Source organism: Ctenopharyngodon idella, chromosome 3 (genome assembly GCF_019924925.1).
Source record: "Ctenopharyngodon idella isolate HZGC_01 chromosome 3, HZGC01, whole genome shotgun sequence".
Classification (NCBI taxonomy): domain Eukaryota; kingdom Metazoa; phylum Chordata; class Actinopteri; order Cypriniformes; family Xenocyprididae; genus Ctenopharyngodon; species Ctenopharyngodon idella.
In genome coordinates, this window is record NC_067222.1 from 271504 (window position 1) to 297676 (window position 26173).

A 26173-nucleotide genomic window follows, 5' to 3' on the forward strand; every position below is an offset into this window, starting at 1 on the left:
CCCCGCCCCCGTGAGAGATTTGTGCCAGAAAGACGAACGAAAACTCTGGGATCGTAAACGAAAACTTCAGAAGCATAAATGAAAACTCTGGAAACACATTTGTAAATACAGATCAGTGAAAGAAAGAGGAGAAACAGTTATCAAAACATGCAGTGTATTAAAAACAAAGTCAAATATTTTGTCAGCGATTTATTTTTTTAAGTTTCAAAGACATTTTATTTATAGTTTCAATTTATATTTTTATTCGTTTTTTTTGAAAAGTTACGTTCATTTTTATTGGAACAAACGTAATTCCATAACAGATGACGTATGTAAGGCATCTCTTCAGTGTGAATTCTCATGTCTTTCCACATTGAGAGCAGGTAAAAGGCCTTTTTCAAGTATGAATTAACATGTGATTCTTCAGGCTTCCTTTATGTCTGAAAGATTTTCCACACTGAGAGCAGGTAAAAGGCTTTTCGGAAGTGTGAATTAACAAATGATACTTAAGGTGTGCTTTCTGTGTAAAACTCTTTCCACACTGAGAGCAGGTGAAAGGCTTTTTTCCAGTATGAATTAACAAGTGATTGTCAAGGTGTCCTTTCTGTGTAAAACTCTTTCCACAGTGAGAGCAGATGAAAAGCTTATTTCCAGCATGAATTAACATGTGATTCTTAAGGCTTTGTTTACGTGTGAAAGTGTTTCCACAGTGAGAGCAGGTGAAAGGCTTATTTCCAGCATGAATTAACATGTGATTCTTAAGGCTTTCTTTACGTGTGAAAGTGTTTCCACACTGAGAGCAGCTGAAAGGCTTTTCTAAAGTGTGAATTAGTACATGTTTATTAAGGTGTCCTTTTTGTGTAAAAGTCTTTCCACACTGGGAGCAGGTATAAGGCTTTTTTCCTGTGTGAATTATCATGTGACTCTTAAGGCTTCTTTTTTGTTTAAAAGTCTTTCCACACTGAGAGCAGGTGAAAGGTCTTGTGACTTCTGTTATTTGAATGCTGCTTTGTGAGCAACTGTTTTCAGTTTTGGAGCAACTCAATGGTTTTTCTTCAGCGGTGACATCATGTGCTTTCTGATGCTGATGTTTCTCCTTCACTTCACTCAGATCTTCTCTTTCCTCTTTCACTTTCACCAGGCCTAAAAAGAAAACATTAAAATGACGAAAATCAATTGGAGAATAAAAGGAAATTAGGGTTTGTTTGGACAACAATGTACTAAAAACGGAAAGTTTTTCCTTTTCCTTACTGAAAAGTTTCAAGTACAGATGACAACATTGTCAAAACGATCCCAGTTCAAACAGACCCGCAAACGAAAAAAAACCCCCACTATTATTCATGCCAGGCCAGTAGTTGGCGATGTCAACTTTGTAATGACACAGGGCTCCAGACTGCGACTAAATGCTCGCATTTTGTGACCATTTTTCCTGCCGGTGCGATCTAAATTTGCTAGCACTCGCGCAACCACCATAACGTTACCCAATATCAAATGGCAAACATAAATAAAGCGGAACGAAACTGCACTACTCATTTGTGCTTCACGGACCGTTTATCGGTTTGGACCAGTGTCAGTGCAGCTGCGCGAGCCGCGGGCTACTCACGAGCCGATCTCGATCACGCGACACTGTTACAACACAGCGCTGTGAGATCCAGTAAAGAAAGCATTTGAATTCACCACAGAATTAATAACATTGCTGTGAGATGAGAAGCATTCAAATTTGGCGCAGAGTTCTCCATTATTAACCGTAGATATAAGATCAAACAGCCCTGATGTGTAAAACCAGGAGAAACATTGTGTCATGAATGAACAAGTTATAGAGGGCTTTCAGTCCACAAATTGACATCATTTGCCATGGATTTAACCATGGAAATTTGGCAGGAATAGTAAAATGCTTTACACAGTAGTAAAGTACTTTACACATCTTTTTCCAGCACTTCAAAGCTCTAATATTATCATATTTAAATGTTATTTTTAACGTGATTACCAAAACATTATTTGTTCATCCATCATAAATTACCCCCATTTATAAAAGTAATAGTTTCAACATGTAGGAAAACTCACACTTATTTAAAGATAAAAAAAAGATGTTAAATTACCATTGTAACCAGTAGGTGGCTGCATTTCCACTCCCTAATATATTTTTTCAATCGTTTTGCTTTTGAATTCTTTAATATTATGAAATGCATAAAATGAATATCATTTAGACATTATGAATGATAATGCTGCACTCACATGTTAATCTGGAGCCTTGCAAGATTAAAATAAAACTGCACATTGTGATTTCTGTAAGTTATTTATTACCAAGGCATTTGTCAGTAATACAGTCAAAATGGGGGGAAATGTGAATAACTGCAGTGCAGGTCGACTTAAGGTGTGCCCCTAAATTTTCTCCTTGTGCTCCTAAAATTTTCAGTAAGGGGCTACAGTGCTCCTAGTAAAAGTTAGTCTGGAGCCCTGTGATATCGCTATTGTCACAAATTTGCGTTGTTGTAGCCACAATTCTGCTCATGCTTCATTTCAAATCCGAGGATGTTATCTCTAAAATTTTGAAGTTTATTAAACATTACATCACACCATGTCATGCGTGTTTTTAGAGAAGGCTGATAAGATGCTAATAAAATATTGTATTACCCTGTAAACGCATTTGCAGTCTATTGTCTAAATAAATAAATACACAAGGTAACGATCAAATAAGTCTTATGTAAATAAATAAGTAAGTAAATAAGTCTTTTTCTTCTTTACCTGGTGGTGGCAGTATAATGTCAGAATGTGATGTCACAATTATTTAGATAATGCATGGGTGGAGAGTATAAATGTTTGTGCTGATCTGCCCAACAGAACTTCCTCTGGTGGAACATAGTTCTCCAGAGAAGTCATTTGCTCCAACCTGTTTTCTTTCTATTGTTTATTATTTATCAACATGTCATACCCCCATTGGATTATTATTTTCTTCTTCTTATTTAAGGCGGGGTAAGCCATTTTTCAAAAGCGCGGTTGGACATTGTTGATATTTGAAATCAACCCAAACAAACCCACCCCTCTCTTCAATGCTCCGCCTCAAACTCACCCTCCAATCCTAATCACCCTGCTCCGAGTCGGTCTCGAACCCCGGCCCAATCGCTGCTGGCAGGTGAGTGCACTAACAATGACGCTAAACGCTGCATTTTCTAGCGGTCGTCAGTGTGCAGTGGTTTACCTGCACAACTCTCACTAACGCTGTTACACACGCAATGCTAGTGGATGTCTGTTTATCACAGCTGACGCGCAACAAAATAATGATTAACGAAAAATAAAGCGCAGATGGTGAACGAACGACAAGGAAGCACAAAAAAATGAATGTACAGTCCACAAGAGTAAATTCAAACAAGACTTTGTTGTTAGTCGCCAACAGCACAGCAGCTCCAGACAATCAATGACACTCAAACCCAGTTTTACTCACGTGAAGCGGAATCAAAGCAGCCTCCGCATCTGTTTTCAGGCCTTCCTGCTTAGCTCTCTCCAGCGCTGGAAAGCTTTTCTAATATTAACGCTGGTCCTAAAGCGCTTGCCCAGTCATAAACCTTCATTCCAGTGATATTCTTTTGAGCTCTTTTGTATAAATTCACACGTTATGACTGTAAAATTTGCATGTTATTTGCGTGTTCTGTGACCAGTAGCCTATCACATTATTTGTTGTGTTGACGTAATTAAATGAGATGCTGCGTGCTGCAGGGTTATTATAGTTAACTAAAACCATTCATTGGTTGAAATAAATGTTAATACTGAAATAAAAATTTATACAAACTGTAAGTAATAGGAAATCTGTTTATAATAAGCTGTTTGGGGGGTGGGGTTAGACTAGTCGATTGCAAAATTTCCGTTTAAACGGTTATGAAATTAGTCGTTGCGCACATCCCTAATATCAAATAACTCAACTGAATTAAAAATCATTGTAATAAATTTTCAACTGAAACAAAGACAATAATAGATAATTATGTTTCCAATCAAATCAACATCAAATGCAGCAGTAGATGTGATGCACAAGATATGACAATAAATGCTCTGCTAGAATCGCTGCTTGGCCATGTATTGTTTGTTTGTTTGTTCATCCGGCATTTGTTTTCGGTTCAGATTTTAGTTAGGATTTTTTTTTTTTTTTTTTTTCCCACGAAAACCCACTTCATATTGCCTACATTTAATGCCACTTTCCTCTATAACTGAATGTGACAGTTACAGGTCACTACATTATCTTAAAATGCATTAAATCCATTGAATATAATGTTATAATATTATGATTAATATGTGAAATTCACAATAGTGGTATATTTAGTCTAAAGATTTTACTTAGGGAATGATGATCTGACCCTGATCTGATCCCTGATCTTCTGTCTTAAATCAGAAGGTTTTTTTTTTTTTTATAAATATATATTTCAACACAAGTACAAGTTTTTTGTTTGTTTGTTTAGATACATTGTTCAGTGGGGTTTGACCAGTATGCAGTTGACTAGGTTATTTATGTACAAATCATCCAAGCCCCCCAATCTGAGTAATTTCTCATACATTTGATTCAAATTATTAAATATTAAACTGTAAAGACATTTAAGATTAATATGATTGTCGAAAGAATTCCAGGTGCTCTCAGCCAATAAGATTCAGGCATTTTCATCGGTCAGTCGTCTATTCTGACTGGTTAATAACTTTTGACAAAGTTCCAGAAGCAAAAAGAAGTTCAAGAACACGGACAGATTCACGAGTGCACAGGACACAGTTTGAACGCACACGCAATATCTGAGTGAAAGGAGAATTATTTCATGAGAGAGAACTGCATACAGTGGAGAGCGCGCGTCCAGTTTTATGTGCGAGCAAAGGAAATCCACGAGGTCTCGCGCTACAATAATGCTCTCTCGACATTTGTAAATATCGCCACGATTCCAAAAAAGCAACGAGGGAAAAAAATAAAATTTAAATCGTATGTTCAGTTGTATTTTTAAGACTTTTGAAACGTGGATTTAAGACATTTTAATGTTAATTAATGCATTGTTTTTACATTAAAGAATTTAAGACTTAATGTAGCACAACAGTCATTAAAGATGAATGGATAATAGACAACCTCCTTGTTCCTCGTGTTTTATTCTCCAGGGTTCTGGTTCACTCATGTCCTCCTCACTCTCCTCTTTAACAAACACCATCTTCACAGCAGCAGATCTCAGTTCAGTTGATACTCCTCCAGATATTCCTGCTTGCTTCAAAACTTAGTCACGTCTATGAGGATGATTTATTGACCTGATTCAAAATGTATCTTTTTATACTAAAAGTACACTTCTAACAGTTTATATTAAGTCAGTACCACAACACAACACCAGAGATCATGCTGAAAACTAATCTTCTTCCTCTGAGGTTTAATGGTGGTTGGCAAACACACGCATGTGTCTTACCGCCACCCACTGGACTGGAGTGTGAAGCGTCGATAGGCGGGAAAATAATTTGGGATGGGGTGGGGTGGGGTGGGGTGGGGTGGGGTGGGGGAACCGTTTCTTTAAAAAAAAAAAAAAAAAAAAAGATACAAATATCAATACAAATATTCTACACTACTTATATTTTATACAAATGCTCAGGTTCTCTTTTATCTCCAACTGTGATCTTGGAAGGAATTAGAATTCTTCTGAAATGTTTTAAAAATGGATCAGAATTGGATCAGAATTTTTATTTGAACCACAGTTTCAACACAGATGTCTCGGCTTTGTTTCTCTTTCATTTTCTTCATGGACGTAGTTTGCTTGTCTTTGTTCTTATGTTCCGCCATCATTAGAGGTCATGATTTCTAAGTGTGTTACTAATTAGAGCACACCTGTTTTATCTAGTTCCTTTGCCTGCGTATTTAAGCCCTTCAGTTTTTTTCTGTTCATTGTCTGATGTTGGTTATGTAGATATTCTTATGTTGATTCTTCTGTTATTTTATTAAAGTTGCTTGACTATTTGAAGTATGACTAGTCTCATCTTCACCTTTATGGACTAACCCGTGACATCAAGAGTGATGGAGGTCCATCAAGTGTTTTTGCACTGGGGCTCAATGCTACATTATGATTGAGGGCAATACATCTGCATTGTACCATGGTATAGTCATGATAATCTCAGCAACATTCAAAGTACCAGCAACCAGTAGGGGCATCACTCCATTTCAGGAGGACATTAGTTATCTCTTGCCATGAGTCACAACTCATGTAAACATCTTTGTATTCTTTCATGCTAGAGTTGTACAAATGATGGTACTTTCTAACCTCTTTGCACAATCTCTCGTCAATGTAGACCTCCATTGTCGCTGTAGCTTGCATGCGTTCTGGTATGTTCTGTTTATGCAGGTTTTCTTTGACTACCTTGTGAATCGACGCCCCCAGGGCACGGTCGCCACCTTGTGGATAAACTAAATTACTCCCCAAAAAATTAAATGCACATATGCGACCTGTGCGTACAAGTACATGCGGTTATAAAAAATCCGGCGGTGTACATACAGAACACACATACTCTTCTGATGACAATTCACGTCAGACGCACAGTACGCTAACCCTTGCGTATGTGTAAAAAGTAAAGTATACTTTGGGCTTAAAGGGTTAGTTCACCCAAAAATGAAATTTGTCATTAATTACTCACCTTCATGTCGTTTCACACCCGTAAGACCTTTGTTCATCTTCAGAACACGAATTAAGATATTTTTGATAAAATCCGATGGCTCAGTGACGGCTCCTCCTTGTATTTTACTCTGTGTGTTATTCAGCACATTCTTCAGTCCGTAGCAGCACCAGCATTAAAAGCAGAGGACAACGTGTGTGCATTTATTTATAGATTGTTATGATATCTGCTATTTTTTTTTTTAAATGAAATTCCTTTCATCTAAATGGCAAGAGACTTTTTGATTTTTCCTAGTCTTGCTATACTTCATACTTCAGTGCAATAAAATTGCTAACATTTATTTCATTATCAATTCATTATCATTTTGTAATAAATACAAAAGCAAAACACAAAAAGAACTATAAAATGGAGTGAAAATGGCAAATGAGCTAATCAAGTCACCTTTATTTATATAGCACTTTTTACAATGCAGATTGTGTCAAAGCAGCTTTACAGTGATAACTGGTATATAATTTTTATATAATAATTTCGAACAGTGCTTTATGATTCAGGCAGCTATCATAAGTCCGATGGGATCGCAACAGTCAAAGTATTTATTCCAGTTCCATCCAGTTGAGGATCGTATTCATCACGCTGGTATGGACGGTTTGTTGAGGAACTGTGCCACTGGCTGTCGTGTCGATGAGGCCTTCACAGTGGATGATCTAGTTGACTCAGTCTCTGCTGACACTTCAGGGCTGCGTTGTGGTCGTGTCAAGGCGCGGATCCGGCTGACTACAGTAAACCTCGGGATAAACAGAGAGACTAATATTAGCGCAGATGCCATTCTTTTTCTGATGTAATGAGAACATCTGGTGTTATAGGAAGCGTTCACGGTTCCAGCTGACCTAATGTATGCAGCCTAACAATCCTTTAACAGATTTGAAAACATAAATTGATAATGTGTTATGTGTATGTCAGGTTAAAGAGATGCGTTTTTAGTCTAGATTTAAACTGACAGAGTGTGTCTGCTTCCCGAACAATGCTAGGAAGATTGTTCCAGAGTTTAGGTGCCCAATAGGAGAAGGATCTACGGTTGATTTTGATATTCTAGGTATTATCAACTGGCCTGAATTCTGAGATCGCAATAGACGTGAAGGACTATAATGCATTAAGAGCTCGTTCAGGTACTGGGGAGCTAAACCATTTAGTGCTTTCTAAGTAATTAGCAAGATTTTAAAATCTATACGATGTTTAACAGGAAGCCAATGCAGAGCAATCTGCAATCGAGCAGGAGCAATCCCAACTAATGAGTGATCCTCTGCAGCCATCAATGAGTTATATTGTTTCTGTTTTTCTCTTCTCCTTTTTCTTTTCTTGTTGTTTCTCTTTGCTTCAGTGATTCTGCTTGTTCTTATCAGGTATCATCACTAATGGTCCATCATCACTCAATCACTGAATTATCTCATTAAATCCAACACTGATTCAGTGTTACTTTTAGGGTACGTTTACACGACAATGATATGCTTAAAACGGAGAAGTTTTCCTTTTAGTTTTCCGCATACAGATGACACCATTGTCAAAATGATCTCCATTCATACGAATCTGTTAAAATGACTAAAAATGCTGTATTCTGCTGGCAGGCCATTAGATGGCGATGAAACCCTATAGGCTGAACATATAATGTGCATGTGCATGACGTCATCGTTTTGACAGATTCGCATTTTTGTTGTTTACATGGAGACCATTTTCAAAAACTTGCACTTTGAAACCTGTTATCAAAGGTTTGCATTTTCAGGCCACCAAAACGCTGTTATCGTGTAAATGAACGGCCAAAACACATTAAAAATCTATCAGTTTTTAGTTGAAAATGGTGTTGTGTAAACGGCCCCTTATTACCCTGTTATTCTTGGTGGACATAGGTAGATATTTATGGAGTACACGTGCGTTTGACATATCTTCATAATTGAACGGATCATTTTGCATGTGAAGGCTCACATGATGCAAGAATGTTTTTGGATGTTGTCTGAGAATCAACTCATCAGTTCTGATCAGAAATCCATATACATTTAGTTATTGTGCAAATTGTACAATTGTACTTACTCTTTGTTTTTGCCAAAACACATGAATTTGCTTAGTTTAATAAGAAATTCAAATCAGGGGCCATATGTATAAAGCCGCTCAGAGTGAAATTTTAGTCTTAAGTATGTCAAAATTCTAAGAATGATGTCATTTTACTCTTAATCGTAAACTTAAGAATAAGTGTGATTCATAACGGTTCCTAAGTGTCAAGACTAGGTCTTAGCTCCAAAATTATTTAGGAGAGCTGGAGAGGTTACCACAGCAAACACGGTGACCAAAATTGATGTGCAAAGGTCTTACATACAGTATCTCACAGAAGTGAGTACACCCCTCACATTTTTGTAAATATTTTATTATGTCTTTTCATGTGACAACACTGAAGAAATGACACTTTGCTACAATGTAAAGTAGTGAATGTACAGCTTGTATAACAGTGTAAATTTGCTGTCCCCTCAAAATAACTCAACACACAGCCATTAATGTCTAAACCGCTGGCCACAAAAGTGAGTACATCCCTAAGTAAAAATGTCCAAATTGGGCATAAATTAGCCATTTTCTCCCCGGTGTCACGTGACTCGTTAGTGTTACAAGGTCTCAGGCGTGAATGGGGAGCAGGTGTGTTAAATTTGGTGTCATCGCTCTCACGCTCTCATACTGGTCACTGGAAGTTCAACATGGCACCTCATGGCAAAGAACTCTCTGAGGATTCTCTCTTCTCTCTCTTCTAAAGATGATGCGCAAAAAAGCCCGCAAACAGTTTGCTGAAGACAAGCAGACTAAGGACATGGATTACTGGAACCATGTCCTGTGGTCTGATGAGACCAAGATAAACTTATTTGGTTCAGATGGTGTCAAGCGTGTGTGGCGGCAACCAGGTGAGGAGTACAAAGACAAGTGTGTCTTGCTTACAGTCAAGCATGGTGGTGGGAGTGTCATGGTCTAGGGCTGCATAAGTGCTGCCAGCACTGGGGAGCTACAGTTCATTGAGGGAACCATGAATGCCATCATGGTTCCCATACTGAAGCAGAGCATGATCCCCTCCCTTCAGAGACTGAGCTGCAGGGCAGTATTCCAACATGATAACGACCCCAAACACACCTCCAAGACGACCATTGCCTTGCTAAAGAATGTCTCCAGACCTAAACCCTATTGAGCATCTGTGGGGCATCCTCAAATGGAAGGTGGAGGAGCGCAAGGTCTCTAACATCCACCAGCTCCGTGATGTCGTCATGGAGGAGTGGAAGAGGACTCCAGTGGCAACCTGGGAAGCTCTGGTGAACTCCATGCCCAAGAGGGTTAAGGCAGTGCTGAAAAATAATGGTGGCCACACAAAATATTGACACTTTGGGCCCAATTTGGACATTTACACTTAGGGGTGTACTCACTTTTATGGCCAGCGGTTTAGACATTAATGGCTGTGTGTTACACTGTTATACAAGCTGTACACTCACTACTTTACATTGTAGCAAAGTGTCATTTCTTCAGTGTTGTCACATGAAAAGATATAATAAAATATTTACAAAAATGTGAGGGGTGTACTCACTTCTGTGAGATACTGTATATATGACCCTATAACTTTGCTTAAACCATCAAACTATGAGGAAAATATTTTTATTTTTTATGCAAAGTTATTTATCTGACAAAATTTTGGGCAAAAAAAAAAAAAAAAAAAAGCCAAATTACAGCTACAGGTTTCAGAAATACCAAAAAGCACATTGACATCAACATAATCAAGTTTTTAATATTTCATTGGTCCTCTTGAGCCAATTAGGAATTGAGCTCTCTGGGTTGCTCTCAACATCTGTTGAAACATAAAAATGCGAGAAACGTTAATATGTTAATTGTGCTTCGTTACTGCTCTTCTGAATGGATACATTTGATTGCCTGTGATCACTATATCAAGGTTGATCTCTCTAGCTAACATTAGCTACTAGCTAAAACCTTTTTTTCAAAGGTGTGCTAAGTATAAGGGTACTATTACACCACAACAACGTACATATAGACGACAACATTATCAAAACCATCTGTTCACACACATCTGTGAAAAAAACTAAAAACACTGTATTATTCATGCCAGGCCAGTAGTTGGCGATGTCACTTTGTAAAGAATCACTACGCAGCTATTCTGAACAAATAATACACACAATATCACTGTCTTCACAAATTTGCATTATTGTAGTTTACATGGAGAAGATAACAGTATCATTTTCAAAAATGTTCAATTTGAAACCCATTTTCAAAAGTTCGCATTTTTAGGCTCCCAAAACACCACTGTCATGTAAATGAATGGATAAAATCATAACTGTTCTTCTTCCAGTGATATTCCTGTGATCTTTTCTCTTTTGTAATGTCTCTCAGCCATCTTTTTCTAGTTTTTTCCCCTTTCTCACTCTCTCTCCTCCCCCATTATGAGTGGACACACCCCCAATTGCTGTTGCCAATTGCTGATTGGCTACAAGTGTTGTGCTGCTCGATCCGATCCACTTTTATCAGCGTTTCTCAGAAATTGCTTACCGTACCTTTAAATTGCCTTTCTGCAGAGTGAGAATAGTGCAGATGAGATCTGAGATTTGTGATCCATTTAAAACTTCTCACAGAGATGACATGTGTAAGGCATCTCTTCAGTGTGAATTCTCATATCTTTCCACATTGAGAGTGATTCTTAAGGCTTACTTTATGTCTGAAAGATTTTCCACATTGAGAGCAGGTAAAAGGCTTTTCTGAAGTATGAATTAACAAATGATACTTAAGGTGTGCTTTCTGTGTAAAACTCTTTCCACACTGAGGGCAGGTGAAAGGCTTTTCTGAAGTATGAATTAACAAATGATACTTAAGGTGTGTTTTCTGTGTAAAGCTCTTTCCACACTGTGAGCAGCAGAAAGGCTTTTTTCCAGCATGAATTAACAAGTGATTGTTAAGGTTGTCTTTACGTGTGAAAGTATTTCCACATTGTGAGCAGCGGAAAGGCTTTTTTCCAGTATGAATTAACAAGTGATTGTTAAGGTGTGCTTTCTGTGTAAAACTCTTTCCACAGTGAGAGCAGATGAAAGGCTTTATTCCGGTATGTATTAACATGTGCTTTTTAAGGTTTTCTTTACGTGTAAAACTCTTTCCACAGTGAATGCAGGTAAAAGGCTTATTTCCAGCATGAATTAACATGTGATTCTTAAGGCTTTCTTTACGTGTGAAAGTGTTTCCACACTGAGGGCAGGTGAAAGGCTTTTCTAAAGTGTGAATTACCAAATGATCCTTAAGGTGTGATTTCTGTGTAAAACTCTTTCCACACTGGGAGCAGGTATAAGGCTTTTTTCCTGTGTGAATTATCATGTGACTCTTAAGGCTTCTTTTATGTTTAAAAGTCTTTCCACACTGAGAGCAGGTAAAAGGTCTTGTGACTTCTGTTATTTGAATGCTGCTTTGTGAGCAACTGTTTTCAGTTTTGGAGCAACTCAATGGTTTTTCTTCAGCGGTGACATCATGAGCTTTCTGAAGCTGATATTTCTCCTTCACTTCATTCAGATCTTCTCTTTCCTCTTTCACTTTCACCAGGCCTAAAAAGAAAACATTAAAATGACGAAAATAAATTGGGACATTTGGAAAATAAAAGGAAATTAGGGTGTGTTTACATGACAATGTACTAAAAACGGAAAGTTTTTCCTTTTCCTTACTGAAAAGTTTCAAGTAACATTGTCAAAACGATCCCAGTTCAAACAGATCCGCAAAAACGGGGGAAAAAAAACACTCTATTATTCATGCCAGGCCAGTAGTTGGCGATGTCAACTTTGTAAAGAATCTCTACGCACCTGAATACTTACACATGCGTATGACACAGGGCTCCAGACTGCGACTAAATGCTCGCATTTTGCGACCATTTTTCCTGCCGGTGCTATCTAAATTTGCTAGCACTCGCACGGCCACCATAATATTGTCCAATATTAAATGGCAAACATAATTGCACTACTAATTTGTGCTTCACAGACCGTTTATCGGTTTGGACCAGTGTCAGTGCAGCTGCGCGAGCTACTCACGAGCCGATCTTGATCACGCAACACTGTTACTACACAGCGCTTTCAGTCCAGAAATTGACAACATTCGCCATGGATTTAATGTAATGTAACTGTAACCATGGAAATTTGGCAAGAACAGTAAAATGCTTTACAATGTAAATTGATTAGCGCACATTTGTCAACCTATTGCTTATGAACTAATGCTGATAAATTATGACAAAGTTTACTTTATATTATTGATATTGTAATGAGTTGTAAGCGGTTGTAACAACGTAAATTTATCTTCCTCATCCGAACTTGAATGAGCAGCAAAAGTAAAGCACATACATTTCAAAATAAGAGTCCTGCTGTATTTCTGCCTGTTCATTAATCAGTCAAGTAGTATGTATATCCAATTCCCCCGTTTGTTATTTGGTTACACAAACCAAACTTAATATATTTATATCCATATATTTATATTTATTTTCATTTGATTCAAAGTAAACTGTTGTAGCTTCAGGAAGGAAAGACTAAGAACATTATTTGACACATTATTCAATATAAAGATTTAGTAGCATCAGGGTTATTATAGTTAACTAAAACCATTAAAAAAAAATTTTCATTGCTTGAAATAATTGTTAATACTGAAATAAAAAAATATGCAAACTATAAGTAATAGGAAATTATTTATGATTAGTCTGTTGCAAAATTTCCGTTTAAACGGTTATGAAATTAGTCGTTGCGCACATCCCTAATATCAAATAACTCAACTGAATTTAAAATCATTGCAATACATTTTCAACTGAAACAAAGACGATAATAGATAATTATGTTTCCAATCAAATCAACATCAAATGCAGCAGTAGATGTGATGCACAAGATATCACAATAAATGCTCTGCTAGAATCGCTGCTTGGACATGTATTGTTTGTTTATTTGTTTGTTCATCCGGCATTTGTTTTCGGTTCCGATTTTAGTTAGGATTTTTTTTTTTTTTTTTTTCCCTTCACGAAAACCCACTTCATATTACCTACATTTAATGCTAATTTCGTCTATAACAGTGAATGTGACAGTTACAGGTCACTACATTATCTTAAAATGCATTAAATCCATTGAATATAATGTTATAATATTATGACTAGTATGTGAAATTCACAATAGTGGTATATTCAGTCTAAAGATTTTAAGTACTTAGGGAATGATGATCTGACCCTGATCTAAATAGTTCTGTCTTAAATCAGAAGTGTTTTTTTTATAAATATATATTTCAGCACAAGTACACAAGTGTAAACAAAACCAAATGCTTTTTTGTTTGTTTGTTTGGATAAATTGTTCAGTGGGGTTTGACCAGTATGCAGTTAGACTAGGTTATTTATGTACAAATCATCCAAGCGCCCCAATCTAAGTATTTTTTTTATACATTTGATTCAAATGATTAAATATTAAACTGTAAAGATATTAAAGATTAATATGATTGTCGAAAGAATTCCAGCCAATAAGATTCAGTGGGGCATTTTCATCGGTTAGTCGTCTATTCTGACTGGTTAATAAAAAAAGTTTAATCCAGAAGCAAAAAGAATTAATATCTAGTTCAAGAACACGGAGAGATTCACGAGTGCACAGGACACAGTTTGAGCGCACACACAATATCTGAGTGAAAGGAGAATTATTTCATAAGAGAGAACTGCATACAATGAAGAGCGCGCGTCCAGTTTTGTGGGCGAGCAAAGGAAATCCGCGAGCTCTCGCGCTACAATAATGCGCTCTAAACAACGAGGGAAAATAAAATATAAATCGTATCGTTGCCTGTTTAATTGTATTTTTAAGACGTGGATTTAACACATTTTAATGTTAATTAACGCCTTGTTTTTACATTAAATAATTTAAAACTTAATGTAGCACAACAATTAAAGATGAATGAAGAATAGACACCAACCTCCTTGTTCCTCGTGTTTTATTCTCCAGGGTTCTGGTTCACTCATGTCCTCCTCACTCTCCTCTTTAATCAACACCATCTTCACAGCAGCAGATCTCAGTTCAGTTGATACTCCTCCAGATATTCCTGCTCGCTTCAAACTTACTCACGTCTATGAAGATGGGAATATTACAGGTATTTATTGACCTGATTCAACATGTGTCTTTCTATATAATAAAAGTACACTTCTAACAGTTTGTATTAAGCCAGTAGTATAACAACACAACACCAGAGATCATGCTGAAAACTAATCTTCTTCCACTGAGGTTTAATGGTGGTTGGCAAACACACGCGTTACCGCCACCCACTGGACTGGAGTGTGAAGCGTCGAGAGGAAGGAAGATGGGTTGGGTTGGGTTGGGATGGGATGGGATGGGGGAACCGTTTCTTCAATGGAGGCCTCACTGAGCCATCGGATTTTATCAAAAATATCTTAATTTGTGTTCTAAAGATGAACAAAGGTCTTACGGGTGTAGAACGACATGAGGGTGAGTAATAAATGACATTATTTTCATTTTTGGGTGAACTAACCCTTTAATTCATGATCGCCTCAGTCCCCTTTAAACCTCGTATGAAACCGGCGGCAGGCTTCGGCTCCTCCTCGTATTTTACTCTGTGTGTTATTCAGCATGTTCTTCAGTCAGTAGCAGCTCTAGCATTAAAAGCAGAGGACAACGTGTGTGCATTTATTGATAGATTGTTATGATATCTGCATCTGTGTCATAAATGCTGAAAAAATTCAAGATGGTTTCCCTTCCACAGTAAAATCTAGGCTTAGCTATTTTTTTATGAAATTCCTAAATGGCAAGAGACTTTGTGACTTGCTATACTTAATACTTAAGTGCAATAAAATTGCTAACATTTATTTTAATATTCGTTATTTTGTAATAAATACAAAAGCAAAACACACAAAAAGAACTATAAAATTGAGTGGAAATGGCAAATGAGCTAATGAGTGATCCTCTGCAGCGATCAACGAGTTATATTGTTTCTGCTTTTCTCGTCTTCTTTTTCTGTTCTTATTGATTCTCTCAGTGATTCTGCTTATCATCATCAGGTATCATCACTAATGCTCAATCATCACTCAATTAATCACTGAATTATCTCATTAAATCCAACACTGATTCAGTACTACTTTTATCACCCTGTAGTGTGCTCACTGATCTGTATTCATTTTATACACTAATCTGGGCAAACCCATGTGGAAGCTGAGGTCAAAACAGGCTGGGCCCCAGTTCGATAGCCCAGGTGAAACCCATTTGGGCCCCACATGTCTGTGCTGGCTGGGAGATTTCAATGGTAGGTAAAAGTTTACTCAGAAAAGTCAATGCTATAGTATACGGAGAAAAAATATGCACACTTCTATGTATACAGTACATTTATTTGTGTAGCAATGTGTTACATGTAAACTGAAAATTCACACTTGCATGTCTATTTTTACACATTTCTTTCATGAAATAGAGAAAAGAAAATTCTGGAAAAATGGAAGTTCTGTAAAAAACTAAAGTGTACTTCCTCACAGTACATTACACTACAAGTTCCCATATTCTTGGTGGACATTGGTAGATATTTATGGAGTATATGTGTGTTTGACATATCTTCATAATTGAATGGATCATTTTGCATGTGAAGACTCACATGATGAAAGAATGTTTGGATGTTGTCCGAGAATCAACTCATCAGTTCTGATCAGAAATCCATATGCATTTAGTTATTTTGTAAATTCTACTTACTCTTTGTATACATGTGCCAAAACACATGAATTTGCTTAAAGGATTAGTCCACTTTGAAATGAAAATTACCCCAAGCTTTACTCACCCTCAAGTCATCCTAGGTGTATATGAATTTCTTCTTTCTGATGAACACAACTGGAGAAATATTAATAAATATCCTGAAGCATCCAAGCTTTATAATGGCAGTGAGCAAGGATTAACAAGCATGAGCTGAAGAAAGTGTCTCCATCTACATCCATCCATCATAAACATACTCCACACGTCTCTGGGGGGGTTAATAAAGGCCTTCTGAAGCGAAGTGATGTGTTTGTGTAAAAAAAAAAAAAAAATATTTAACAAGTTATGAAGTAAAATATTGAGCTTCCGCCAGACTGCCTTCCATATTCAAGTTACAAAGAAATGTTAAATATGGATATTCTTTACACAAATGCATTGTTTCGCTTCAGAAGGCCTTTATTAACCCCCCAGAGCCATATGGAATATGTTTATGATGGATGTGGATGGAGGCACTTTCTTCAGCTCATACTCATGACCCTTGTTCACTGCCATTATAAAGCTTGGATGCATCAGGATATTTATTAAAATATCTCGTCATCTAAAATCGCTTGAATGTCCAAACTGCCAAACCTTAAAATACATACAACTGACAAAGTTTAGTGAAGGCACAAGGCTCACCGCTCATGCACTGTCTCTGTGTGTTGACTCAGGGCGGAGTCACGTGGCTACACACGCGGTAGTAAAGGTGCGTTCACGTCACCTCGTAATTCCTGTAGCTAGCTAGTAAAAAGTGGTCACGTCCTCATAGAGCTCGTAATTACAGCTTGTAAGCTGGGAGTTTTCTGAAAGCTCCCACATGTACCACGTGGCTGCTATACCACCTGACCACTGTAGATTCATTAAACGTTTATAGTGGTGCCATAGAAACGCATAATTTCCAGTCCAAATGTTGTGAACAGCTCCGAATATAACGTCACGTGTTATCATCTCAACATTTCGGTAAGTTCGAGGTGGCGTGAACGCAGCATAGGTTTTTAAGTGGGAAGTATTAACAGGATTAAAAAAAACCATAATAACCAACATGGGAAAATTACATCGGTTAGAGGTTCTGAATTTCGGTTTCGATTTTCTTTTCGATTAAAGGATTAGTTAGAGCTGGACGATTAAATTAATGAGAAATTCAAATCTGGTGTGAACAGGAAACTAATTGTTGAGACCTGCACTTATAGTTTTGAGGGAAAAAAAAATATTCGCAAAATTCACATGATATCACCGTTTTCACAAATTTGCATCATTGTAGTTTACATGGAGAAGATAACAGTATCATTTTCAAAAACTTGCACTTTGAAACCTGTTTTCAAAAGTTTGCATTTTTAGGCCCCCAAAATGCCACTGTCGTGTAAATGAACGGATAAAATCATAACTGTTCTTTTTCCAGTGATATTATCTGTGACCATTTCTTTTTTATAATGTCTCTCAGCCATCTCTTTTTCTACAGTTTTTCCCCTCTTTCTCACTCTCTCCTTCCCCATTTTGAGTGGACACGCCCCCTACTGCTGATTGGCTACGAGTGTTGTGCTGCTCGGTCCAATCCTCTTTCAACAGCGTTTCTCAGAAATTGCTTACAGCTCCTTTAAATTGCCTTACTGCAGAGTGAGAATAGTGCAGATGAGATCTGAGACTCGTGATCCATTTAAAACTGACGTGTGTAAGGCATCTCTTCAGTGTGAATTCTCATGTCATTACACATTAAGAGCAGGTGAAATGCTCCTCCTTTATGTGTGAAAGAGTTTCCACAATGAGAGCAGATAAAAGGCCTTTTTCAAGTATGAATCAACATGTGCTTCTTCAGGCTTCTTTTACATGTGAAAGTGTTTCCACATTGAGAGCAGGTAAAAGGCTTTTCTAAATTGTGAATTAACAAATGATATGTAACAATGTGATTCTTAAGGCTTCCTTTATGTCTGAATGTGTTTCCACACTGAGAGCAGGTGAAAGGCTTTTCAGAAGTATGAATTAACAAATGATACTTAAGGTGTGCTTTCTGTGTAAAACTCTTTCCACACTGAGAGCAGGTGAAAGGCTTTTTTCCAGCATGTATTAACATGTGATTCTTAAGGTTTTCTTTACGTGTGAAACTCTTTCCACACTGTAAGCAGGTGAAAGGCCTTTTTCCAATATGAATTAACATGTGATTCTTCAGGCTTCCTTTACGTGTGAAGGTTTTTCCACACTGAGGGCACTTGAAAGGCTTTTCTGAAGTATGAGTTACCAAGTGATCATTAAGGTGTCCTTTCTTTGTAAACGTCCTTCCACAGTGGGAGCAGGTAAAAGGCTTTTTTCCAGTATGAATTAACATGTGAGTCCTAAGGCTTCCCTTATGTTTAAAAATCTTTTCACACTGAGAGCAGGTGTATAGCCTTTTGACTTCTGTTATTTGAATGCTGCTTTGTGAGCAACTGTTTTCAGTTTTGAAGCAACTCAATGGTTTGTCTTCAGATGTGACATCATGAGCTTTCGGATGCTGATGTTTCTCCTCCACTTCATTCAGATCTTCTCTTTCCTCTTTCACTTTCATCAGGCCTAAAATAAAAACATTAAAATGATAAAAATCAATTGGAACAATTGGAAAATAAAAGGAAATTACGGTACGTTTACACAACAATGTACTAAAAATTGAAACTTTTTTTAAAAAGTTAAGTACAGACGACAACATTATAAAAACAATCCCCATTCAAACAGATCCACGAAAATGAATAAAAACACTCTATTATTCATGCCAGGCCAGTAGTTGGCGATGTCACTTTGTAAAGAATCACTTAATACACATGTGCATGACCAGGGGTTAAATAGGTTGGGGCTGTCTGGGGCTGAGCCCCGGCACATAGGCTTACCAGGGCTCGACATGCACTTGTCCGGGTCTGCAGGACAAGTGGATTTTTTGAAGTGAAAGAGAATTTTACTTGCCGGACCACATAAGTAGCTTGATTAAAATGTCAATAACAACCAAAGCACGAAAATGATTCATTTAGCTTAAGTGGCGATTGATAGTGGATAGCAATAGGCCCTATATGTAATGTACTGGTGGTGATTGTTGAGGCTCACGCAACCTCTTGAGGAGAATTCAAAACAAATGAGCTCTGAGTTACTCAGTTATCATAAAGAAACTCAGTTATCATGGGCAATAAAAATTCAATACGTGGGGTTTTTATAGCCTATTTACGACATGATAAAGTTAAGCATCACACAACCGAAAGTGCTGATTTCCTGAATATCACCTCGATTGAAATTGTGACACTAATTTCATCTATTAGGAAATAGGTTGTAGAGGCTTTCCTGCCAAATCAGCATGGCGGTTGCTGTCAGCTTTAGGCATGGATGAGAGGAGCAAGAAGCACGCGACTCATAGGATGGGACAGGAGGCTGAACGAGCTTCATGCTGGATATGGAGTAAGAGAAAGGAAGAAAGCTGGAAGCCAGGAGCAGATGGGCAGTGATTTTGGCCACCACTGCCAACCCACCAACTGGAGAGTGTTGTGGTTAAGGGTTGAAACACTCAAGGAAGGTTGGGTACCACCTGATGACATCTGCTGCTGGCAGAAGAAAGCACCCAACAGGTGTATTCACAATGCAAAGTCTGGTTCGCCAGTGGCATCCAGGAAAGACTGGGTGACAACCAAGGAAGATCGGTGATGCTGGAGAGACAGCTGACTTATAGGAAAGACTGGCGTGGGCACACCAGGCTAGCAACCTTGTGTGCAGCACTCACAAGAGGGCACCACTCAAGCTACGAAAAATCAAGATGAGAAATACCACCAGAGTGTCCCGAGGGGGGGGGTTAGGATGAGAGACCAAGCGGGACAGTCAATCCGGTAACGGCTAGGACAGGAAATACGACTACGAGAAAGCTGAAGCAAACAACTTTGACTGGAGAGGATCTCACAGTAAGATGCCACTGTGGCAAAGTTTGTAAAAACATCAAAGGGCTCGAGATACACCAGAGCAAGTCTAGGTGCGGAACATCAGCAACGCAAGTGCAGTGCACGGGTCTAGTATCCGGTGAGAAGAAGGAGAACTTCAGCCAGGAAGCACACCACAGAGCTGAAAATCTCTTTGCACTGGTATCGCCCCAGCACCAGTGACTTAAGCGAGCTCCTCTCCAGTTTCTCCAATCCATTCGGTGAGGAAGGAAAGGATTAAATGGTCAAAAGCATCAGACAACATCGCATGGGCACAGTTCGATGATGACCTAGATGGCATCTTGGATGCCACTCTAACAGGCCCAGTCCACAGGAAAATCGACTCACTCACAACCATCGTATACAACCTTGCCAAAGAAAGATTTGGGCCAGTCAAGCAGAATGAGCACCCCCAACCTCCTCGGCAACCAAATAGGAGAGAAAGGGAGATGCATTGCCTGAGGAAGGAAATAAAAGCTCTCAACAAACTGTTTAAAACCAGCTCACCCACTGAAAAGGAAGGTATAAAAGATCTAACAAGCAAGCTGCGGGAACAGCTATGCAAGCTTCGAAGAACAGAATACCTTCGGCAGCAGAGGAAGATGAAAGAGAAGAGGCGAGCACAGTTTGTAAAAGACCAGTATGGTTTCACAAGGACTCTTTTTTTGGTCAGGTCAAGACTGGCAGATTAACCAGCTCAAGGGTGGAAGTAGAGGAGTTCCTTCAAGAAGCTCACAATGACCCCAATAGGGGTTAAGGTCTAGGAGCCAACCAGAACATTTGTAGACCTGTCAATCCATCAGTCATGCTGAATGTGAAGGAACCGACTTGGCAGGAAATCCAAGACATCATCCAAAAGCCAAAGCATCAGGTACCCCAGGCCCAAGTGGTATACCATATAAGGTACATAAGAAAAGCCTGAAACTTCTGCGAAAGTTATAAAAGATTTTGAGGGAGATCTGAGCCAAGGGGTCAATTCCAGCAAGCTGGAAGCTGGCAGAGGGATGTTTTATCCCAAAAGAAGAGGGTTCCTCCACAATCGCCCAGTTCAGGTCAACTTCCCTCCTGAGCGTGGAATGCAAAGTTTTCTTCTCAGTACTTGCAAGAAGGTTGACCACCTATATGATGCAGAATAATTACATTAATACTTCCATTCAGAAAGGTGGCATCCCAGGCTTTTCAGGCTTTTCAGACACTCTTCCTTCACCATCTCATCTGCACACATGGGGGCTGAGGGACGACCCGTACTGCAAGCTCTTTGGTCAAATGGGGACACTGGCACATATACTGTCAGGGTGCAAAACGTCTTTAACCCAAGGACGTTATAGGTGGCACTACAACAAGGTACTCTTGTCCCTCGCTGACACAATAGAGCGAGAGAGGTGTAAGAAGAGGCCAAGTGGCACAGGTGAGGGGAAAACTATCACCTTCATCAAGGAGGGATCTAGGCCCTTCGCAACTAATGCAACAGCAAAACCAAACCTGCTGCAGGCCACAAACTCTTGGGAAATGAGAGTTGATGTCGGAAAGAGGCTGCAGTTCCCGGAAGTGATCCACACAGCTCTTCGCCCAGATATCGTTCTGTGGTCAGACAAAGATCGTAAAATCATCCTAGTTGAGCTGACCGTGCCATGGGAGGAGGGCTGTGAGGAGGCACATGAGAGGAAAGCCTTGAAATATCAGCCGTTAATCCAGGAGTGCAAAAACAAGGGGTGGCAGGCATGGCTGTTCCCTGTGGAAATAGGTTGTAGAGGCTTTCCTGCCAAATCAGCATGGCGGTTGCTGTCAGCTTTAGGCTTGGGATGAGAGGAGCAAGAAGCACTGATAGAATGGGACAGGAGGCTGAACGAGCTTCATGCTGGATATAGAGTAAGAGAGAGGAAGAAAGCTGGAAGCCAGGAGCAGATGGGCAGTGATTTGGCCACCACTGCCGACCCACCAACTGGAGAGTGTTGTGGTTAAGGGTCGAAACACTCAAGGAAGGTTGGGTACCACCTGATGACATCTGCTGCTGGCAGAAAGCTACAGTTACCTAAACTGGTAACCGAAGAAAGCACCCAACAGGTGTATTCACAATGCATATAACAGTTCAATAAACAAGTAGTTAATACTAATCACTTATGTTTTAGGTGCAATATTGCCTGTTTTTTGTTCTATTGTAGCAGTGAAAGTGGTTCCAAACAAAGCAGAACCAGTGCATCTCGCAGCTACGCTCAGCCATTTTGAATGATTCAACGTTTTAAACAAATCGGTTGGCCCATTCATAACTACCGCTTCATTCTTGTATGATTCAGCCTTTTGAATTTGAATAAATGACTCAGTGGCTCACTCATTATAAGACGGTCATTTGCCGCCATCTATTGGCAGTTTAATTCCTTGTTTAAAAGTATAAATTTCCCACCAACATTTCTTATTTGTATAATCAAAAATATTTAAATAATCTCATAACATTATTGAATGCAGTAGTACTTTTTTCAGTGTAAATTATTTAATTTGGTAACAGCCCTATAGTGTCTTACTATTTTAATTTATCAAATGTAAGAATTTGAAATAAAAGATTAAACATAAATTTAGTTAGATTGGGGAGGAAATGCCCTTTATAAAAGGTTAATAAAATGCCCTCAGGGTAAATATCACAAATATGCAGATTTAAATATGTCACTGCTGATAGAACACTGATGAGAATGTTGCTTGCTTCAGAATAAATTATATTTACAACACACACAAAAACAAAATCCTATTTTTTTTTCCAGACAAGCTACTTTTTTACTCAGAGAAGTAAATGACAAATTTAGTTGTCCAAAGGACAAGCACAAAACAAGGCTTGATGTCGAGCACTGTATTTTGAATTTATATTCTCTATTTTAATGGTAGCATCAATCTTATATTTTATACTGACACAAAGGAGAAGGCACAGGCCTACAGAAAGATTTTATTGTCATCAGATGTAGCTTTGCACACTACCAGCATCTAGAATGATTTTGATCAGCATTTTTCAACTTGTTATATTTTACAGTTTGTCAATTGATATGATTTTGTAGTCTTCGCATACACATGCACCCCTGGAAAGCCTGAAACCACAGAGCCCCCCCCACATAACAAATCCCAATTTAACCCCCTGCACATTACATCACTATTTCCACAAATTTGCATTGTTGTAGTTGTTGTAGCCACAAGTCTGCACATGCTTCATTTCAAATCCAAGGATGTTATCTCTAAAACTATAAATTTTAACATTTTATCAGACCATGTCATGTGAGTTTTTAGAGAAGGCTGATAAAATGCTAATAAAATATTGTATTACCCTGTAAACACATTTGCAATCTATTGTCTAAACAAATAAATACGCAAGGTAATGATCAAATAAGTATGCCAGTGAGTATGACAGGTCAGTTACAGGTCACTACATTATCTTAAAATACATTAAATCCATAGAATATAATGTTATAATATTATAACTAATATGTGAAATTCCCAATAGTGGTATATTTAGTCTCAAGATTAAGTATTTAGGGAATGATGATCTGACCCTGATCTAAATAGTTCTGTCTTAAAACAGATTTTTTTTAATATATACACATATATACTATTTATTTATTTTTTCTCTCAACACAAATGTAAACAAAAACCAAATGTTTTTCTGTTTGTTCAGTGGGGTTTGACCAGTATGCAGTTAGACTAGGTTATTTATGTACAAAAATCCAAGTCATTTCTAATATACATTTGATTAAATTTATTAAATATTAAACTGTAAAGATATTAAAAATTAATATGATTGTCGAAAGAATTCCAGGTGCAGTTCACTCAGCCAATAAGATGAGGCATTTTCATCGGTCAGTCGGAAGTCTATTTTGACTGGTTAATAACTTTTGACAACGTTTAATCCAGAAGCAAAAAATAATTCCTAATGCAAGAACAGAAGAAGATTCACGAGTGCACAGGACACAGTTTGAGCGCACACACAATATCTGACTGAAAGGAGAAGCAGTTCATGAGAGAGCACTGCATATAGTGGAGAGCGCGCGTCCAGTTTTGTGGGCGAGCAAAGGAAATCCGCGAGCTCTCGCGCTACAATAATGCAAATAACGCCACGATTCCAAAAAGCAACGAGGGAAAATAAAATTTAAATCGTATGTTCAGTTGTATTTTTAAGACCTTTGAAACGTGGATTTAAGACATTTTAATGTTAATTAACGCCTTACTTTTACATTAAAGAATGTAAGACTTAATGTAGCACAACAGTCATTAAGGATGAATACAGAATATACCAACCTTCTTGTTCCTCGTGTTTTATTCTCCAGGGTTCTGGTTCAGTCATGTCCTCCTCACTCTCCTCTTTAACAAACACCATCTTCACAGCAGCAGATCTCAGTTCAGTTATACTCCTCCAGATACTCCTGCTTGCTTCAAACTTACTCACGTCTATGAGGATGGGAATATTACAGGTATTTACTGACCTGATTCAACATGTATCTTTCTATATACTAAAAGTACTCTTCTAACAGTTTGTATTAAACCAGTTCCACAACACAACACCAGAGATCATGCTGAAAACTAATCTTCTTCCTCTGAGGTTTAATGGTGGTTGGCAAACAAACGCATGTGTCTTACCGCCACCCACTGGACTGGAGTGTAAAGTGTCGAGAGGAGGGAAAATAATTTGGTTTGGTTTGGGTTGGGATGGGGGAACCGTTTCTTTTCCTTTAAAAAATATTTGCACAAAGAAATGAAAAGGACTTTGAAATTTGCTAAAATTATAGCCTATCCTATGAGGATTCGAGTTATATCAATAGCCTACAGGCTTGAGTGAGAAGAAAAGAGAAACGAGAGATTACAAATTTTTTCCAGTCAAATATTTCAGTGAAAATCACAGAATGTTCCCCAATGTTTATGTTTAACTTTTCATAAACATTCTACATTTCACAGAATGACTGACGTTACATTAAATAGGGGTGAAACCAGCAAAATAGGGACACTTTTTGGTAAACTGTGTATTAAATACAAATATTCTACACTTCCCTATTCTACTTACGGAACAAACGCAGCGCCAGTTCCATTTTTTCTGTAAGTAGAATAGGGAAGGCGTAGGACATACAGCGTAAGCTTTTTGAAGAATACGAAAGTGAGGTTTTGGCGGAAGCACTTAGAAGGCGATCATTTGTTTATATAAAGCATGTACATTTAGATTTTTTTTCGAAAATTACCGATCGCTTCGCTAGATAAGACCCTTATTCCTCGTCTGGTATCATTTAAAGCCCTTTGAAGCTGCACTGAAACTATAATTTTGACCTTCAACCATGGAGGCCATTGAAGTCCACTATAAAGAGAAAAATCCTGGAATGTTTTCATCAAAAACCTTCATTTCTTTTCGACTGAAGAAAGAAAGACATGAACATCTTGGATGACATGGGGGTGAGTAAATTATCATGAACATTTTATTTGAAAGTGAACTAATCCTTTAAGTGTTACTTAGAGCACATCTGTTTTGTATCTAGTTCATTTGCCTGTGTATTTAAGCCCTTCAGTTCTTTCTGTTCATTGTCTGATGTTGGTTTTGTTGATACATACTGTTATGTTGAGTCTTCTTTTATTTTTGTTAAAGTTGCTTGACTATTTGAAGTACATTACAACTATACTGTCATCTTCACCTTTATGGACTAACCCGTGACATCAGGAGTTACAGTTTTTGCACTAGGGCTCAATGCTACATTATGATTGAGGGTAATAAATCTGCATTGTACCATGGTATAGTTATGATAATCTTGGCAATATTCAAAGATTCAGCAACCAGCAAGGGCATCACTATAGCAGGGGCATCACTATATACTCCTTTTCCATGAGTCACAACCTATGTAAACATCTTTGTATTCTTTT

General features: G+C 38.1%; 2 protein-coding genes and 1 long non-coding RNA gene across 7 annotated transcripts in view; 1 reads left to right on the top strand and 2 right to left on the bottom strand.

The window, feature by feature from the left end:
• LOC127509451 (gastrula zinc finger protein XlCGF57.1-like) overlaps window positions 1-26173 on the bottom strand; it is a 100392-nt gene that overhangs the window by 38178 nt on the left and 36041 nt on the right. The gene's annotated exons all lie outside the window — the stretch shown is intronic.
• Window positions 1-26173, top strand: part of LOC127509484 (uncharacterized) — a 55280-nt gene that overhangs the window by 24369 nt on the left and 4738 nt on the right. Inside the window, exon 2 of the long non-coding RNA XR_007929244.1 lies at window positions 18628-18667. This is a non-coding gene — a long non-coding RNA (uncharacterized LOC127509484). The remainder of the gene's footprint in view (window positions 1-18627; window positions 18668-26173) is intronic.
• LOC127509466 (gastrula zinc finger protein XlCGF8.2DB-like) overlaps window positions 1-26173 on the bottom strand; it is a 49983-nt gene that overhangs the window by 14661 nt on the left and 9149 nt on the right. The window contains exon 2 of one of the 5 annotated variants that reach the window (XM_051888246.1): window positions 1112-1122. The exons of 2 other annotated variants lie outside the window; for them this stretch is intronic. In XM_051888246.1, the coding sequence (XP_051744206.1) occupies window positions 1112-1122 (11 nt within the window). Of the gene's footprint in view, window positions 1-1111; window positions 1123-12189; window positions 12201-18912; window positions 18924-26173 lie in introns of all 5 variants that reach the window. 2 more of the 5 variants (XM_051888247.1, XM_051888248.1) reach the window with 2 other exon arrangements.